A 20,842-nucleotide genomic window follows, 5' to 3' on the forward strand; every position below is an offset into this window, starting at 1 on the left:
GTTTAATTAATTAATTAATTAAATTCCATACAATATAATAAAGTAAATACCACCATCCCCTCCCTCCTTAAAAACAAATCAATGTAATAAATTCTGACATTACAATAATAAAATACAGTTAAAATCATTAAAACGATCTCTTTCTGACAGAGAAGGCTTAAATGTCTCTCACAAAACTACAGTTCCCAGGATTCCCTAATAGCATTGAGCCAGGGCAGTTAAAGCTGGGTCTCGAACTGGATTATTTCTGCAGTGTGTTTTGGGACTTAGTCTCAAAGATGCTGTCAGATCCCCTGAGCCATGTGCTAGGGAATTCTGGGAATTGTAGTTTGTTGTGGCACCAGAGCTCTTTCTGACAGAGAAGGCTAAATGTCTTTCACAAAACTACAGGCCCCAGGATCCCCTAGCATGGAGCCATGGCAGTTAAAGTGTTGTCGAACTGGATTAATTCTGTTGTGTAGATGCAGCCCATGTTGCTTTTGGTGCCACAGACAAGAACAGGCTTTCCAATGGGTGAGCATGGGCATCACAGAATATCCAAAATAGGCCTCTCTCTGTAAAGTTGTTGTTGTTGTTGTTGTTTGGCGTCTCGTTGTTTCCAACTTATGGCAACTTTCTGCCTCAGAGGATAGCAATGGTAAACCTCTTTGAAGAAACAAAACAGCAACAGGAACAACAAGGCGAACTTATCATGGAGTTTCCTTGGCAAGTTTCTTCAGAGGGAGGTTGCCATTGCCATCCTCTGAAGCTGAGAGAATGTGACTTGCCCAAAATCACCCAGTGAGTTTACATGGCCGAGCCAGGATTTGAATGTATGAGTACCCCACTTCAATTTCTTTCTCAGTTTTTACTCAGATTTACGGTGTGCAGCACAAAAACCCAGGCTACGTAGGATGTGGAGTAGCAGGCCAACAAGATCTGCAGGGCCAGACGTTGCCCAATCCTGATATACCACTTTGCTCAAAAGGAGAACTGGGTTACTCTTATGTAGGCAGGAAAGCAGGTTCTGAGCATGTAAAATAGACTTCTTTGCATGATCCTCCTTTACCACAACTACCCCTACACTCATTGCTTTCCCATAAGTAAGGTGAAAAGTAGCACAGGGTAGTAAATTGCTTATAAAGTCACTACACACAAGTTTTCGGGGGGGGGGGCACCTGGATTACCCTGCATTTTGGTATTGTGTTGCTGTCTCATCCTTACCTACACTTATATCTACAGGCCAATTCTAGATAAGTAAAAACTGTCTCAGGAATGAGGAACTAGTAGATGGATGACATGGCCCCTAAGGTGAAACTGAAGGTTGTTACAAAGGGGTTTTGAGGACAGAAGACACTCCATGGGGTTTTGGAACCTAAGCAGTTACTAACTTTAGAAAGAGGGCTTTGATGAATAAAGGGTTTTGTTTCTCTGTGTTTCTGTTGTCATTTTAAAACATTATTCTTTTTCTTAAATTTCCTTTCCAGCTCAACACTTTCTGTGAGTGCTGATGGCTTACTGGAGCACATGGCCACATCACTTTTGAGCATAGTAATCTCCCCGTCGGACAACATTTGGCCCTCTGTATCCATGGATTCAACCATCCATGGCTTTAAAATATTTTTTTAAATGATGTAAATTTCAAAAAGTAAACCCTGATTTTGCTATTTTATGTAAGGGACACAATTTTACCATACCATTGTATTTAATGGTGCTTGAGCATTCATTGATTTTGATATCCTGGAAGCAAACCCCAATTAATACCAAAGGTCCACTGTATGCAAAGAGACACATTGTCATTCTCGTAATGAATCTGCATAAGGTCTGCTCAAATGGATAATTTGGTATTGGGCACAGATCCCATCTGATCTTGGAAGCTAAGTAGGACTGGCATTGATTAGTAGTTAGATGGAAGACTGCCAACAAATACCAGGAGCTGTAGAGTATATTTCAGAGGAACGAACAGGCTAAACCACCTTTGAGTATTCCTTGCTTAAGGAAACACTATGAAATTCATGGTGTCACCATAAGTTGACAGGCAACTTGAAGGGACACGCATACATTTCAGAATCTGAATTTTTTTTAAAGCTGTCTTGCTCTTTTTAAGAAGCAGGGATCTATCCCTTGGGGCTCTAAATAGCCTTTGAATGTGTGCAGTTTGTGCTGGGTGAGATCACTAAAGGTAGAAGAAGGGAAAGACCAAGGTTCGAACCCCCATTCAGTCATGAGGGTAATTGCATGATGACTAACACCACACACTGCAGCTCAGCCCATCTCATTTAGGACGAAAACTATGCCTTCAGCCCTGAGTTTGCTGGAGGAGTAGCTCCCTGTTCTTCCTTGAGACCAACAGAAGCAGAGCAACTTGTTGTGTAAGCTAAGCAAATATATGCAAATAAGTTTTCATTTGCAAAGCCAGTTTTTCTTTGTTTAGAATTTGAATTAATACTGCAGAACTTGTTTTATCTATTTCTGTTTGCAGAGTCATGCAATGGTGCCTTGCCATTGGCCTGTGGTAAACAACTGATAATGTTCTGTTCCTCCTTGCAAATATGTGACCTCTGTGAAAACCCTTTTTTTGAATGTTCATGGCTCCCGATGCACCTTTTACTGTACTTGAACTGGATAAGCAAGAAGTTGTTTCTTCCTGGTAGACAATGATCTTTGCCCTTATTGGTTGTGTCTGTTAATAATTAGGTGAAGAGAGGATAGCATTCTGTTCTCAAGGGACAGATGAGATTTGGAGGACTTGAGGTTTTGGTATGTTGGTTTGATCACAGTATATAAAATTACTGTGTTTGGAGGACTGTAAACTGAATAGTTTTGTCTTACCATTAGAGAGTATTGAACAATAGAACAATCAATGGTAACAGTTGAATTTGTCAGCCATTATCTGGTCAGATGAATTACATAAGAAAGCAAGAGCTATACTGGATCAAGCCTGTTGTGACCAGCATTCTTTGAATAGAGTAGTAAAGCAGTGATATGAAATTATTTATTAAAATATCTACATACTGTCCTATATCTGAGGATCTCAGGGTGGCATACAATAAAGCAATTAAGAACAGTTTAAAAATAACAATGTTTAAAAACTATAAGCGTATTAAACCATTTAACACTTAAAACAAGACAATTTAAAAACCATTTTAAACTGTTTAAAATGATTTAAAACCATTTCATATGTGCTAATTTAGAAAAAGAAGCACTGTGGTATATTTGAGTGCTGGACTATGACTCAGGAGGCCAGGGTTCAAATTGCCTGGGATAAGTCACATTCTCCCAGCCTCAGAGGCAGGAGAAGGCAAATTCCCTCCGAACAAATCTTTCCAAGAAAACCCAATGATAGGGTTGCCATAGTCAGAAGCAACTTGTAGGCACACAACAAGAACAGTTTAGATAACATCAGTTAGGCTACCAAGGTTTTAACTAAAAGAAATGTTTTGCCTTGGTACCTGAATGACACTACTCTTGGTGCCAATTGGGCTTTTGAAGAGAGGGCATTTGATAGTAAGAATGCCACAGCTAAGAAGGCCCTCTCACATGTCCTTCCACAATGTAATGTTCCACTAGTGGGAAACAGAGGTCCTTCCAACAGACCTCCATTCCTGGGCATGCATAGATAGATGGATAGATAGATACTTGCAGAGAGAGAGAGAGATATGCTCTTTCAAGTATCAACATCCCAAGCCATTTAGGGCATTAAATAGTATCACCAGCATCTTGAATTCAGATCAGAAGCATGTTGGCTGTTTGTGCAGTTCCTTCAAAAACAGTGTGGTTTCTCTGTGGTGTTTTGGTCAGTGATGTAAGTGCTGTATTTTGCACTAGTTGCAACTTCTGTATCATTTTCAGGGGCAGCCCCACATAGAGTAGTCTGATGTGGTTTTACCACTGCATGGACTACTGTGGCTATGTGATCTGTTTATAGAAAATCTCTAGGAAATTGGTGGATGAATTGAAGCTGGTCCCCCAAACTCCAAGTCATAGTATCCACCTTGGCCGCCAGTATCCATCTGGACCTCCCAGAGGAAGCCACATACCCCCACCATTGGGAGAGTGAATATAGGGCATGTATCCTGTCTAGTCCAGATTCAAGAACCCCAATTCCACAGACTCTGGTCATATGGACCATTTTGGTCAGATGGGAACTTCAGTTTATTGGCCTTCTTACACTTAGTACATTGGTAAGCGGTATGGAAATGTACTTGCTATTGCTTCTTCCTATTTATTGGGTCCTAGCTTCGAATTAATGCCCCTTCATTGGCCTTCATCTAATCCATCATAGCATCAAGTTACTGTACCAGCATCTACACAGCCCACCTAACTCTGGTAGCAAGGAGAAGTAGAGCTGTGTGTCATCAGCATACTGATGGCACCCAGCCCAAAAACACCTCATGATTTCACCCAGGAGCTTCATATGACAATTAAACCATGTTGTATCCCATAGCACAATGGTCATGGGCTGAACGGGAGTACCCCAATGCCACTGTCTGGAACTGGTCTCACAGAAAGGCATGGAACAACTGTAACAATAGCGTTTCCCAGTCCCGTTCAACAGAGTTGGTCCTGTAGAAGACCGTGATTAATGGTATCAAAAGCCATCAAGAAATCCAGGAAGAACAACAGGATGGCATTCTCTCTATCTTTGAAATAGATCAACAGCAAGGGCAACCGAGGTTCTCTCAGTACTTGATCCTGTTCTGAAATCAGATTGGATTGGGTCCAGATAATGTTTACTCCAAGAACCTCTGAAGCTGCCCACCTGCCACATACTCAAGCACCTTGCCTAAACGGGATATTCATGAACATGCACTAGTTCTCACATACTTCTGGGTCAAAGGAGGCCCTCTTCAGGAGTGGGCACACTTCCAAGGCAGGAGGCACTTCCCCCTGATATGAGCATTTACCATTCCTTTGATCCAGGCAATCAGTTCATCTCACCTTATCAGCCAAGATGGGCAAGGGTCAAGCTTACATGTGGTGGGATGGTATGACTGAAACATTTTGTCCACATTATTAGACTGCAATAGTTGAAACTGAGCTCAGGAAAACTAACCAGATGAAAAACATCTTCAGACTCTTCCATAACTATAGTTTCAAGTCCTGAGCGAACATGAATGACTTTCTCCTCAAATATATTCTCCTCCTATTGAATGTATTACAACTGGTAACCAAGGATTCCAGTCCTGACCTCTCTAAGCCTGATCCCAATAAGCTCCTCACTACTCAGAATAACTCTGCTGGGCAATAGGTTTAAAGTAGACTAGCAGAGGCATTAATAGTATTTCTCTCTCTCTCTCTCTCTCTGTATATGATGATATAAGGCTAGGTACATACTGGCTCTTTGCGGTGTCATGGTGACATGCTAGGGTTACCTCGGGGTGGTGCTTCCACATGCCCTTCAACCCTAGCACATGACGAGGGCGTTAAAATGGCAGTGCCCTGTAAACATGGGTGCTGCCATTGTTATGAAAGCACAGCGCGGTATCCGCACGCTGCTTGCGTAACTAGTGCACCAGTGGTGCACTGTGGCACATTTGTTACGCCACCACTGCAGTGTAGAAAGAACCCGCTTTTTGCAAGTTCTTTTTCTGCTGGCAGGAAGCCACACGGTTTGGCAGCTGTGGCTTCCCTCTGGCGGAGAAACCGCCACCGCCAGCCTGGACCTTCAAAGAGGTATGTACCAGGCCTAAATCTCACAAGACTAATAATAATAATAATTTATACCCCACTCTTCAGCCAAAAGGCTATCAAAGCGGCTTACAAATTGTTAATTAGACATTTCTCTGCCCTCAGGCTTACAATCTAAAGAGACAAGACACAAAAGGAGAAGGGAATGGCAGTGGGGAAGGGGAAAAGCCCAGCAGATCTTCTCTCCCTCTGAGGCCTGGACCATGGCAGATGGACTGGAGGGAGGGCCCTTCTTCTTACTCTGATTAGGCCCGATGGAGCTGGCCTGTCCTCCTCTCCCTCTCAATGGTGGATGGAGAGAGGGCTTTCAGGCAAGCCCCGATGGAGTTGGCTTGCCTTATTCTCCCTCTGGATGATGGTGGATGTAGGGGAGGGCTCTTCTTTCAGGCAAGCCCTGATGGAGCTGGGTTGCCTTTCTCTCCCTGTGGATGATGGTGGATGGAGGGAGGGTCATTCGTAGCCTCACCCTCCATACATTTATCTAATCTGCTTTTGAAATCACATTGGTGAGTATTGATGTACAGGAGGCCTTGGTATCTGCTGGGGTTTGTTTCCAGGAAACCCTTCCCCCATGGATATATAAATCTGTGAATTCTCAAGTCCCATTAAAAACAATGGCATCGTAAAATAATGTCCATTATACAAAATGGAAAAATCAAGGTTTGCTTTTTGGAATTTATATAGAATATTTTCAAGCCATGGATGGTTGAATCCATGGATAAAGAATCTGTGGATACAACTGTATATGAACAGTGTTATAAATCAGTGAACATCCTTATACAGGAATGCAGTTATAGTCAAGGTTAAATCCTAATAAACTGGTTTTCTGGGCCTCAATTGACTCTCATAGTTATTTCCAGGGAGGTAGCCATATTAATTGGTTGCAGCAAAAACCTCAAAGAGTCTTAACAATACCATAAAGCCTGACAAGTCTTTGAGTCTGTGGATAAACAGGGGTGATTGTATAATGTGATAAAAAAAATTCACAAGGTAGTGTCAGTGGGTATCAGAGGCCTTTGGGGGACTGTAATATAGTAATAATTTTTAATTTATATCCAGCCTCTCTGATACAATCGAGGTGGTTATATAAGAACACATAAAGAAAACAGAGATATTATGTTACTGAAGATACTGAAATCCCTCAAGACATCCATCCTGGGGATTCTCATTACAATTCTGGGCCATTCCATCTACTTAGGTGGAAACACTGTTGTGTCTCAGGATGTTTTGTATATCAGTGGAATGTCTAATCTGTATTGATGACCCAACATTAAGGTGGAAGCACTTGGATCTGGCCCTTCACTAGACAGAAAGGCTATTGAGAGACCAATCCATCTAGTGAGAAATGGTAGAACAATAAACTACTATAACTCCTCCTAGTTGACCATTAGAAATCAGCTTCTATTAGTTCATCTGCCCAGGTCTAAGTAACATAGGCCAGGCTGGCTGCCAAATCCAAAATTAAATCATTCTGGGCTCTTAATCCCTAACCAGATGCCAGGTGTAAGTTTTAGCCAATATTGTCAGCAGTTTCTGGGCTCATCTTGACAAGGAGGAGCACAGACCATGGATTTCAGGAAAGCTGTTGAAATCCATCTGAAGTCTTGTGTTCAGTTCTGGGTGCCTCATTTTAAGAGGATACAGACACGTTGGAGCAGTTTCAGAGAAGGGTGGTGAGGATGATAAGAAGTGTGGAGAACAAAACTGAGGAAAGAATGAAGGAGCTGGTCATGGTTAGCTTGGTGAAGAGAAGACTGAAAGGTGACATGATTGCACTCTCAATATACCCCAAGGACTGTCAAGGAGAGGAGGGGGGTAGGCCTGTTCTCTGCTGACTCAGGAGTAGAACCAGGTGTAATGGTTTAAAGTTACAGTATGGTAGATTTTGAATGAACATTAGAAGTGAGATCAGTTTGCCAATGGAACCACTTGCCTAGAGAGGTGGTGGGGTCTCCTGGATGTCTTCAAAAAGAGGCTGGACAGTGACCTGCTGGGAATGGTTTAGCTGGAGATCCGGCACTGGCTAGATGCCCCCTGAGGTCCCTTCCAGCTCTATGATGGGCCACAGATTGTCCACCTCTGCTATAGGTCTTTTCCAGCTTTATAATTAAGGTCCAAAACACTGGAGAAATAATCCAGTTTGATACCGCTTTAACTGCCCTGGCTCATGCTAGGGAATCCTGGGAATTGTAGTTTAATAATAATAATAATAATAATAATAAAGATTTATTTATATGCTGCCTTTCCCGTAGGATCAAGGCAGCTCACAACATTAGATAAAACTCAACATACAAGTTAAAATTTGTCCCATTAGTTACTGTAGTACCAGAGCTCTCTGACAGAATTCCCTAGCATTGAGCCAGGGCAGATAAAGCGATCTCAAACTGCATTATTTCTGCAGTGTGTTTTGAACCTAAGTTTCAGCTAAACAGGTAAACTGTTCTCTCTTTTTCTTCTTTCTACGCTGCTCCATTTTCTCAGGTAAGAGGTGAGAATGAAGACAGAAAAATGAAATGTGTTTTTATGAGATAATGTATGAGGGAACTAGAACTATGGGCTGTGTAATTGGCTATCCATCTGAAAGCAATTTCATAATAAAATCAAGTCTTCTAATATGATAGAGATATTTTGCATTCACTGCCTTTCTTTCTGTTTGTTGGCAGGTTAGGCTACAGACTCAACCAGCCCCTTCGTCAGGACAGGCTCTCCTTTACTCTGGAACTTTTGATTGCTTCAAGAAAACTCTCGTGAGAGAGGTATTGTGACAGATTATTTGTTATCCCTGACAGAGGAGTCACTTTCTCTATTATTATTATTATTATTATTATTATTATTATTGAATGGATTTGTGTGAGAATATCTCTCTTGAGATTAGTAAATGCTTGTCAGTTTAGATAGTTCTCTTCCCAAATTTTCAAATACATAATTTTGAACTATCAGGCTATAAGAGTAAGGGCAATTGTCCAACTCCTTGTCAAGGCACTTAAAGCAGTTTCAAAATGGACTATTTCTCCAGTGTGTCTTGCACCAACCTGGGATGTGTCCAGAAGTGGGCGATCAAGACGATCATAAGACTGGAAACCAAGCCCTATAAGGAATAGCTTAGGGAGTTGGATACGTATAGCTTGGAAAAGAGAAGATTGAAAGGTGATATGTTAGTCATCTTTAAATATTTGATCTCTTGTTTTCTGCTTGTTCTGCAGTCTAGGACAGTGATTCCCAAGCAGTGGTCCGCCAACTGTTTTGGACTTTGGCTCCCTGAAGTCCCAGCCAATTTGGTTGATGTTTAGGGCTTCTGGGAGATGAAGTCTAAACTCCCCTTGAAGACCAAAGTTTGGGAACCATTGTTCGAGGACGTGAACCAATGGATTCAAATTACAAGGAGAGAGATTCTACCTAAACATTGGAAAGGACCTCTTGACAGTAAGAACTGTTTAACAGTGGAACAGTCTGCCTCAGAGTGGTAGAGTCTCCTTTTTTGGAGGTGTTAAACAGAGCTGGAATGGCTATGTCTTGGAAGTATTTTAACTGAGTTTCTCTGCAGGGCAAGAGATTGGGCTAGGATTGGGGCTCAAAAGGGTTGTACGGTACTTATGATCTTGGAACAGATTCCATTTAATAAGGTTACATAACGTTACCACATACTAATCAGTTTTTACACAATGATATTTTCATTCAACACATGTAGAGTTGGAGTTGATCTGTATTACCTTGTTTTTAACTTGTAAGCTGCCTTGCTGAAGAAAAGTGGGATATAATAAGCAATAATAATAGTAAATTTTATTTCTTTCCTGCCTCTCCTCAAACTCGAGGCAGGGTAAAAACATGTTAAAATACAAATAGTTAAAATACAATGCTATAAAACCATTAAAATACACTTATATAATACATTCTTTGAAATATACCGATTAAAAAATCATGATTTAAAATGGACTAGGTATGTCTGCCGCAAGAGGTATTTCTTTAATGCTGTTTTAAATGCTGTCAGCATTTTCAGCTATCGTAACTCCTTGGCAGGTCATTCCACAACAGTCTGGGGGCAGATGAAAAAGTCATTTAAAAAGTCCTTTGGGAAACCACTGCCAGTCTAGTCCTGGCCAGTTGGAGCAAACATTTCCCAGAGGACCTGAGTGTACAGGGCAGATTGTATGGGAGAAGGCGATCCTGTAGGTAACCTGGACCCAAACCATGTAGGGCTTTAAATGTAATAACCAACACTTTGTACTTTGCCTGGAAACTAATTGGCAGCCAGTGGAATGATTTTAAGATTGGTGTGATGTGTTCACTCCTTGGATGTACCTGTAATCAATCTATCTGCCATATTCTGAACCAGTTGGAGTTTCCAGACTTGGTACAAAGTTAGCCCAATGTAGAGCATACATATAAATGGAATGTATAAATGTAAATATAAATGGAATAAATAAATAAATGACCCTGGACTAAATTGAATTGTAGCACAAACATTCAAACTGGGTATGAATGCACGTAGACATGTTTTTACAACAATCAGAGTGCACTTATGTAGACTATAAGTGCATATTCAACATAATGTGTGTGATACTGTTTTCTGAGGAGGGAACTATAGAGAGTCTTTGGATTACTTGTTTTCCCAAATTGTTTGCAAAGATTTGAATAATAGCTTAATTTTAGTACATGCCCTGCAGTTTCCTGTGCTTCTGAGCAAACAGAATGCTGTTCATTCTTATGCATATTTAAGAGATCCAAAGTTGGGCACATACCCCAATTCTCCTCCTACCCATCCCTTCCATGGACCTGTGGGAAACTTCAAATAATATTTGGTTGGTGTGGTGGGGGAGAGGTCAGCAGGAGGAGAAGGGAAAGAGTCTTAGGGAGGTAAGAAGGAGAAAATGAGAGACAAAGGGATGGAAAATAAAATCAGTGGCTCTGGCCTTGGTCCTCTGCACCTCACTAGCAACCTCCCAGAATATTTCCTTAAGGGCGATACAGCCCTTTTGATATAAACACTTAACTGGGAATAAGCCTCTTTTAAACATCCTGGGACTGATCTCAGTCATCCTACATAAGCTTGCTCTGTAAAATTTCTTTAATCAGGTGCCAGCCCTTTGCTACATGGGTGCTCTTATTAAAGGCCTAAATATTTATCTATGTTTTGTTTGTATCTGTACATGTATATATTCTAGAGACATACTGCATAATCTTGTGTTTCAAACTCCTCCATTATAGGACATTTCTAGGTTTGTTACGATAAAATCACCAAGGCAACTTTGAGTCAACTTGTCATACAAGGTGACAGAGTAGTCAAGAGGTTCCCTCTGGAGACTCACATTGTTGGCCACAAATGCAACATATTCATAAACTCGTAGCTTGGGTTCATAAACTCTGACTTGAGCCTTTTGTTTCTTGGCTTGCATTTCTTGAGAATACTAAGGATGTAAGTTAATGCATTCTCCCTCCGTTTTGCTTCCCATGTGCCAATTGCTGGGGACTTGTCTTGATTCTTGTCTGTCTTCAGTGTGGTGAAATTGCTTTTCCCTGTTAACCCATGCAGAACCATCAAGTGATCTGTGGCCTTGCCATGTTTTGCAGGGAGTCCGTGGCTTGTACAAGGGAATGGCAGCTCCCATCGTTGGAGTGACCCCAATGTTTGCTGTCTGTTTCTTTGGATTTGGCTTGGGCAAAAAACTCCAGCAGAGGACTCCCGATGACATTCTGACGTGAGTGGTAGAGCTGTTCAGATGATTTTGGAATGTGCTTTCCAGGCTTCCTAGTCTGCTATTATTATTATTTTTTGGTTTTTTTAAAATTACACATTCCATTTTTATAGCCAAGCTGTGTTGTTACCCTCCTCCCCTCAGATATAGATAGCTATATATGTATATATATTTTTCCCTTTCCTTTTTTGCTAAATCTGGCAAGTTGGAAGGCTCCTGGAAGCGTGGGATTGATTGTGCTGGCAATAAACAGACATTGTGTGGGCTGTTGCTGCGCAGTTCTTTTCTTGGCAAAAACTTGCATCAGTTTAGGAAGGAATATGTTTTAGATAAATGTGGTGTATATTACATAATGCGAGGCTTGTAACACTTTCTCATAAATGACATTGAGTGCTGAGACAATTGTTCCTCAAAGCCCACACTGACTCCTGTACGTAGTTCATCCTTCCCACAATGGATCTGTCTGTTCAGTACACCATCAGTTCTCCATATACAGTAACGGAAGACATCCAAATCACACTGGATTGATTGATCATTTAAATATTTGTTGCCTTACAACCTGCTGGGACCTCAAGGCAACACACAAGACATAAAACCAGTTAAAACATTCTTTTAAAATAAATAAAACAATATTAAAAAAACAGTTTTAAAGCCCAAACATACAATTATAACAGTCTGAATGCTAATTTGAAAATTAACTGCCATCTTTGCTACTTCCTAAGGCTACAGCTCTGTATGAACTTACTTGGATGTGAAGACTCCTTGAAGAAATCAAGTCATTTTTCCAAGCAGGCACAGAGCTACAGCTCCCACAATCTCCCAGTGGTGATGATGCTTGTGGGATTCTGGGGATTATAATCCAAAAAAAAAAAAGGAGCAGTGTTTAAGCTTTGACCATTTATAGAATCAGGATGGTTCCAACGCTAAACTTCATTAATTGGGAAGAAGTTTGATTAAAATGAATGAGACTTGTTTCTGAGTAAATACATTTATCTGGCTGTAAACTGACTGCCTAAGGCTGTATTGGAGAAGAATACTGTAGTAGATTTGGGTGGCTGAGGTTTGATTAAGGAATCTGTAGTGCAGCAGATTATAAAGCAAGAATGACAAGTGAACCATATGCATCTCAGTATTTCCTACAGTTTTTTGAAAATCTGTGAAATTTCCTAATGTATATTTTAAATAACATTGATAATAATAATAATATAAAATTTATTTATATTTCCCCGCCTCTCCTGGGTGGATCAAGGTGGGATTACATCATAATATAAAATATAATACAGTTAAAATGCAAATAATACAAACAGGTTCATAAAATGCAAAAATAGCAATTAACATAGCAATAAAACCTTTATGTAGGTGAGATCTGGGTATGTATACTTTTTGTTTTGCTTTTGTGCCTATGTATTTATCAGCAGATTAAAGGAATATATGTCATCATTAATTAAAATAAAATAAAATTAATTAATTTATTAATTAAAATAACAGAATTAAACACTTGGTAGCTTTCAGCGTAATCATCCCCCAAAAGAGTTACATTTGTTTGTGCACACTGGTATTGCATTTGTGCTTGTTCCAGTGGATTGCTACAGACTTCTGTATTCTTAGCTATGCATAGCTATTTTTCAGTTTCCTTAGCTTCTTAAATTTTATCTGAGGTTCATATGAAGAGCAGGTAGTAACATAATTTGCACCTGCATCCTTTCTTGTAAGTCCTCTTGTCTTTGCTTCTGCTGGTTGTATTTGTTTGAATGAGTTTCATTTGTTGGCAGTGGAAAAGAGTCCTTGGAGAACAGTCTGGCTGTCAGCATTTGCTTGACCCTGGCCTATTTTGGTTGGCTGGAACTATCCAAGGAATGGTAAACACTTCCCTTTGGCACATGGGGATTCCTGTCCCATTGAAGTAATGGAACTGTTGAAAAGCAACAGCACTATCATTGGATCTTTACAACTCGTATATACAATGTGCTTCATACTTTTTAACTTTTAACAAAGTTACTTCTGACCAATGTCACATTTCATTGTTTTTGGCAAGGTGACTGAGTATGCAGTGGTTCTACCGGGCCTCTGAATAAAACCTGCTTGGAAGAATATAGATCAGGGACAAGCAAAGTGTGGCCCAATGGCTGCATTCACCCCCCTAGACCTACTCCAACCTTCTGATACTGCCTACACTGCCTCCCCAAATTTGTCCCCAGTTGGCATGTTATGCCCCCAAAGCCACCTCCTTCTAGCTTGTTTCTAAAAATGTTCTTCTTCTTTTTTCCCCCTAAAATATGCCAAGCGGAGTAAAATTACTATTGAATGGCAAATCTTTCTCACTAGGGACTTCTAGGTCTGCAGTTTGCCATTTGAGAGGCATTTCCCTCCATCCCTAGTTCTGGGTTGAAAAGTGGTTTGATTGCCCTGGGGTATGATCTGTGCCATGATGAACCCCCGAGAGTGTGACTGTTGTTGGTCCTCCTAGATCAGTGGTTCCCAACCTTCCTAATGCTGCAACCCTTTAATACAGTTCCTCATGTTGTGGTGACCCCCAACCATGAAATTATTTCCGTTGCTACTTCATAACTGTAATTAAATAGGTGTTTTCTGATGGTCTTAGGCGACCCCTGTGAAAGGGTCATTCGACCCCCAAAGGGCTCCCGTCCCACAGGTTGGGAACCACTGTCCTAGATAGTACTTAGCTGCTTTTGATACTGTTATCCATAGAGCTGTTGTTTCCCTTTCTGGTGTTTAGTTCTTGCCTCTCAGAAGGGAGATGGGTTTGAGAATGAAATCAATCCTATGCAGATGCCTCACAGTTCTCTATTGCCTGTTTTTCTTTAACCTGAGGTGACGTCCCATCAATATAGTGATACAATACTGTTTCTCCTTTTTATCTGAATTGCCTGATGGGAGATAGTAGAGAATAAGTGACTGAAGATAGTGGTGCATTAGATGAGGTGACTAAATGGAAGAACAATCCAGGTGAGACAGAGGCTGCATCCACACAGCAGAAATAATCCAGTTTGACACTTCAGTGGCCATGGTGCCTTTAGCTTTCTCTGTCAGAGACCCCTGGTGCCACAACAAACAATAGATCCCAGAATTCCATAGTATTGAGCCATAATAATTAAAGAGATGTCACACTGGATTATTTCTGCACTGTAAATGCAACCAGAGATGTTAAAGTTGGGAACTAAAGCTGATTTGGACTTTGGCGGTTCCCCTTGACTGGATGAAATTGGACCTTTCACATAAGAACAGGCATGAAATCTGAATCTGTTCCTGGAGCTCCAGAACACTTTCAGTCACTAAGAGGAGTACCCTCCTTTGAAATATCTGTTTAAGTTTGGACTTTTAGGCAGTTGGTTAAGGCTACTTTTTCTTCTCCAGTGAAGCTTTTGAGGGAAATGTGAGTTTTATTGCTAACTTGAGGTGATTTTTGGAATCTGCTTCTGTTGTGGATTTGTAATTGTTGCTCATGCTATCTTTTCATTTTAATTGGATTTTACTTATGAAAATGGTTGTTAGCTACCCTTTCTAAAGCAGCTGGTAGAGATATAAACTAGAAGAGAAAATAAAATGATAATGACTTAATTGCATTGTTCAATTTTGTTCAAGATTGTAGTTTTCTTGGAATTGGAATTTTAACAACGAGAACAAATAGCCTGATAATTTTGAAGAAAATGTGCCTCAGCGGTTAAGATGCTGACTCTGACGGTTGCAAAATCGACCGGTTGGCAGTTCGAGACCCAAGCGCTGCGTGATGGGGTGAGCTCCCATCACTAGTCCCAATTTCTGCCAACATACCAGTTAGAAAGCATGTAAAAGTGCAAGTAGATAAATAGGTACCACTTCGGTGGGAAGATAAACAGTGTTCTGTGTGGTCATGCTGGCCACATGATCACACAGTTGTCTTTGAAAACGCTGGCTCTTCATCTTAGTAACTGAGATGAGCAGCAGCCCCTACAGTTGTCAACCTTGTCAAAGGGGAATACCTTTACCTTTACCTTTTTATGATAATTTTCATTGTTTCTGTGCTGGAAAAGAAAGTGTCTTTGAAAGAAAGAAGTTTCCCCCCGCTTTAATAACATGGTCTGGCAATTCTTGTCAGTCTTTTCTGTTTTGGAAAAAATGATAACCCATGATAACCCATGAACCCTGTCATCCCTGTGCAGATATCCCCAGCTCTTTGCAGCAGGCATGTTATCTGGAGTATTCACCACTGCAATCATGGCTCCAGGAGAAAGGATCAAGTGCCTTCTACAGGTAAGAATGACTCAAGAAAGCCATCTAGTCTTCTTTCTAGGAAACTTGCCTCACCGTTACACATAAACAGAAGTGTTACACTCTCATATTTCCTTGCTATTCAAATCCACTGATCATCCTTCTCTATCCTTCACTTGGAGGTCAGTGTAACGCCATCCAGGGGTAGCTATCTTGGCCATATAATAAATCCAATAAAATCAAAAATCTATCAAACAGTGATACATTTATCGGGCCAGCCAAAATGCACAGTATATACATATTGCAAGCTTTTGAAGCTCCGTTGGCTTTTTCATCAGGCAAGGTGTTAAAAACCATACGGAACAAAAAAAAAATATTGAAGATGTTAATCATAGGCCTGTATTTTGCTCTTTTTGTTCTCAGTTTGGATGGTATGGAGAGGTATCTCCTGCAGGCTGGCACCTTTTCCTTCTGGCCCACACGGCCAAATGGGAGATTATCAAAGTCCAGGAAATTTAACATCCACTTGCAGCAAAAAAGATACTTACTTTGCAGTCGAATGTGTCTCCATATTAGGAGCCCTGGTGGCACAGTGGTTAAATGCTAGTACTGCAGCCATAAGGTTGTGAGTTCGATTCTGCAGGACTCCAAGGTTGATTCAGCCTTCCATCCTTTCGTACATGGGTAAAATGAGTAGCCAGCTTGTTGGGGCTAATTGGCTCACAGATTGTAAACCACTTAGAGAGTGCTGATTTCACTATGAAGCAGTATAGAAATGTTAATGCTATTGCTACATCCTTTGTGAGGCCACAGGCCCCTTTGTTAGACAGAAGAAACTGTAAACCGCTGCTTCATTGATGTAGCTTTCCAAATATTTTGGAAGCACTTAGGGAGGCCTGCATGTACCGGTGGGTGAGCATATATATCTATGGGAAAGAGGCATATTTAGATTGCCAGGACATTATACCCCACCTCCTGCTAACCATCCACATCCCATTCTCACCAGCAGTGTTTTCTTTATGGCACTGTACTCATATGATGGCTGGAGTGTAGGGGTTATGTGAAGAGAAGGGGAGGAGAGATGGGATGAAAGCTGTTAATGTGTGTGTGCATGTATGTTTTCTGCTGTAGTTTTCAGGCCTCCCACTGAAGACTCAAAAATGCATATATTTTCTTTATAGTGTCTTCACTTTGTGTAGATGTTAGATCAGTGTTCACCCAAAAGGGATGTAGGTCCAACAGGTATATTCACAGCACCTCTATGAATATTGTGCTTAAAGTTTACTGTGATACTGACACAAAGTTAGTTTCTTGATCCTAAGACTTTATCTTTGGTGGGTGGCCTTTCTTAATGCAGTGACTTCCCTCTGTATCAATGGAACAAGCCCAGGGCTTTTAGCACTGTATTACAGCTTCCTTAAAACTCACAATTTTAATTAAAATTTCCCCATCACAACAGTGCTTTCAATGGAACATCACAACAGAACATTTGAAGGGTAATAATCATAGGCCTTCAGTACTTTGTGAACTCGAGGGTAATTTTGTCCCTGACCCCCACAAATTTCCTTTACAGCTCTGCAAGATCCCTTCTAGTACACTAGACTAATTACTTCTTCACCTCCCCCTTTTCCAAGATTTCTCTCCCTGGATCCAGGAGGGGAAGGGGTTGTTCACTCCAAACACATGGAGACATAGAGTCCAAGGATCATTTCATTTTCTCCTAGTCCATGAGTCTTACCACTGCAGTGAAACATCTTCCATGGAGCACCATATTATCCCATCTTCACTCACCTGAAAATCTTGATTATCAATTTGCCCCTTTAAACAGCATAAGAGACAAATACTGGACCCAATGGAAACTACAGGGGAAAAGGGATATACATCTCCAAGTGGATGGCTGTTTTTATTTTTTATTTTGGAAAAAGCCTAATACGTTTTGGCCTATGTATATATCTCAGTGGCCTTCTTCAAATATAAAAATAAATGTAAAATTAAAAATCAAAGGGATGACACATAATTATAAAATAATACCCACCTAAAATATCATGCTGAATTTTAAATTTTGTATACTGCTTAAAGCTTATACATACCAATATGAAATCTAACTGCAGGAGCTGAAAATCTCATCCCCTGGATGGATTGAAAAGAAACAAGTGAACCAGGCTCAAGATTTTTTTACTTTAGGTCAGGAAAAAAAAGCAGGGGAGAGAAGGAGGAGTGATATCGCCATCAAGGACATACCATGCAACCAGCCTCGAAAAGGTTCTGAGTGATTTTACAAAAGTAGGAGGAGCTAAAGTTCATTTAGTTAAAGTGGATTTAACATTAAAATCTTTTGTTCCTGGAAGACTAAATAAAGAACCTGAAGAAGAACACTGAAATTCATCAAGAAGGATGTTGACAATTTGGAGTGTGTCCAGAGTAGGGCAGTCAAAAGGTCTGGAAGCCATTCGCTTTGAGGAGTGGCTTAGGGAGCTGGGTGTGTTTAGCTTAGGGAAGAGAAGGTTAAGAGGTGATGTGAAAGCCAATATTTAAAGGTATGTTATATTGAGGATGGAGCAAGCTTGTTTCCTGCTGCTGCAGAGACTAGGATCTGGAGCAATAGTTTCAAACTATAGGGAAAGTGATTCCAACTCAACATGAGGAACTTTCTGACAGTAAGAGCTGTTTGACAGTGGAAGACACTCCCTTGGAGAGTAGTGGAGTCTCTTTCTTTGGAGATCTTTAAATAGCAGTTAGATGGCCATCTGTTGGGGGTGCTTTGATCTTGTGTTCCTTCATGGCAGGGGATTGGACTGGATGGTCCTTGAAGGTCTTTCCCCACTCTATGATTCTATGATTCTTTGTGCATAGGCCAAAACACTTTGGGCTTTTTCCAAAATAAAAAATAAAAACAACCGTCCACTGAACGCTTGGAGACACAATTCCCTTTCCACCCTGTGCATTCCCTATAAATAGCATTCCTGTTTATCTTCAAATAGCCCTTCATCTTCAGTATTTGCCAGGGCTAGGTCACTAAAGGAAGTTTTGTTACACTTGATTATAGTTATGGTTAGTGCTCTTCACAGAAGCAGATTTCACAAGGGCTTCTTGGAATAGGTAGGATATTAGTTGCTGATAGAAGAGCTGGAGAAAACACGGAGGAGGGAGAGTGTTTGGCAGTCTGCTGACTATTGCTCCACCATTTTGGAGTGTGATGTAATGTCCTATGGTTCCTACATCACAAGCTGCTTCTGAGGTAACATTTAGGTTATGAAAGCTGTCCTTCAGTGGTTTAAATCTTTTGAAGTAGGCTGTTTAAGTGATAAATACTGAATAAAATCTTTTCCCCTCCAATCACTTAGATCCAGGCAGCCACAGGTGAAATTAAATATGGGGGTCCGTTGGACTGTGCCAAACAGCTCTATCGTGAGGCTGGCATTCGAGGCGTGTACAAAGGAACGGTTCTCACCCTCATGAGAGGTAATAGTTGAAAAAGCACTCTTTAAAACATCTTTGGTTGATTTTTGGGTCTGGCCAAGAATTCTCTTTTTTGGTTTGTTTTCTCCATCCAAAGAGTCAGGGTTGCCTTATTCTGATTAAGGATCAAGTGCAGGATTTTTTTCAGAATACTGGTAATGATGAACTGACAGTATTTGCCTATCTTACTGCAGGGTTTGAGGTTTTGACTTGCTTTTGCAACAGTCTCTGGTTGTACCTCTAATGTCTCTGTCTCTGGTTCTTTTTATCTGACCAGATGTTCCAGCCAGTGGGATGTACTTCATGACCTATGAATGGCTAAAAAATATTTTGACTCCTGAAGGGCAGAGGTAAGTGGAACACTTGAGTTTTCCACAAGGATATCTAAGAAATTCTGCCTACTGAAGAGTGAGAACTGTACAGTAATAAGTTTGTGATTCTCAAAAATAGTGTTGCTAATAACAGTATTATAGTTTTTTGTGGGTTCTTCGGGCTATGTGGCCATGTTCTAGAAGGATTTATTCCTGATGTTTCGCTAGCATTTGTGGCTGCCATCTTCAGAGAATGCAGTACTGCTTCCAAATTCAACAGCCCAATTTCATCCTATGGTTACAGATAGGAATGATTACTAATAACAGCAACAACAAAAACAGCAACAATTATTATTATTTCTTACTTCTCCCCATGGATCAAGGTGAGGAACAACAACAGACCGACATATACACAACATGAGATAAAAACACACATTTGTTTAAAAGAACAAGCAAAACCCATGTATATTAAAACCACATTTTTTAAAAAAATCATTTACAATTTACAATTTAAAAATCATTTGGATAAGCTTGTCAAAAGAAGCTGGTCTTTAATACTATTTTAAATACGGACAGTGTTTTCAGCTGCCAAAAGTCTTCCGGTAGATCATTCCACAGTCTAGGGGTGACTGAAGAAAAGGCCCTCTGGCTGACAGTTGCTAGCCTAGTCTCGACTAACTGGAATAAATGTGCCTCAGAGGACCTGAATGTATAAGGAGGATTATCTTGGAGGAGGCAATTCTGTAGGTAACCTGGTCCCAAACTGTGTAGGGCTCTAAAGGTAATAACCAACAGTTTGTACTTTGCCCACAAACTAATAGGCAGGGCAGTATCTGCAGAACAGTATCTGCTTAGAGGCCCAGAAGCCACTTGGACTTTGAAAGGGGCGTCTTGTGATCAAGATTGTTTTTGTCACTTCTCTGGCTCCTTTTCCTCTTCTTTCCTCCCAGCAACTTTTTTTGCTCACACCATCTTACAGGTTCTTGTGGGGAAAATCCATATGAAATCTGTTATACAATAAATATATGTCATTTTGAGGAGGCAAGTTGGGATAAAAGTTTACGTTTGTAATATTTTACTATTTTAATTGATTTTTCTGGTACTAGGATTTTGAACACTGCAGGTACTGAAAAATCCAGAGGTGCCTGTGACTCATTAAAGTACTGGTTCCCAAACTTTGGTTTATCAGGTAGCCTGGACTGCAGCTCACAGAAACCCTAGCCAGTGTGATCAATAGTCAAGAATTCTGGTATCTGAAGTTGAAGACATCTGGAGAACCAAAGTTTGGGAATCATGGCTTCAAAGGATGGCTCACAGGCTGCACAGCTACCAGGGTCTCACAAGAATAAAACAATTTTTGTTATTGTAAAATTGGGTCCGAAATGTTCTCTGGAGGAGAACTGGTGAAGTGTAAACATCTGCCGTATTTTGACTCCCCTGGGTCATTAATGCCCAGAATAGGTTTTTTTAAAAAAAAGAAAGTGAACAGGATGTTACATC

The 20,842-nt window shown here is 40.6% G+C and overlaps 1 protein-coding gene across 1 annotated transcript in view; it reads left to right on the forward strand.

Annotated features, from left to right (window-relative positions):
- SLC25A20 (solute carrier family 25 member 20) overlaps positions 1-20,842 on the forward strand; it is a 30,686-nt gene that overhangs the window by 774 nt on the left and 9,070 nt on the right. Inside the window, exons 2-6 of the mRNA XM_042451156.1 lie at positions 8,334-8,426; positions 11,239-11,366; positions 15,524-15,614; positions 18,917-19,034; positions 19,309-19,381. Coding sequence (XP_042307090.1) covers positions 8,334-8,426; positions 11,239-11,366; positions 15,524-15,614; positions 18,917-19,034; positions 19,309-19,381 — 503 coding nt within the window. The remainder of the gene's footprint in view (positions 1-8,333; positions 8,427-11,238; positions 11,367-15,523; positions 15,615-18,916; positions 19,035-19,308; positions 19,382-20,842) is intronic.

The sequence above is a fragment of the Sceloporus undulatus genome, chromosome 2 (genome assembly GCF_019175285.1).
Source record: "Sceloporus undulatus isolate JIND9_A2432 ecotype Alabama chromosome 2, SceUnd_v1.1, whole genome shotgun sequence".
Classification (NCBI taxonomy): domain Eukaryota; kingdom Metazoa; phylum Chordata; class Lepidosauria; order Squamata; family Phrynosomatidae; genus Sceloporus; species Sceloporus undulatus.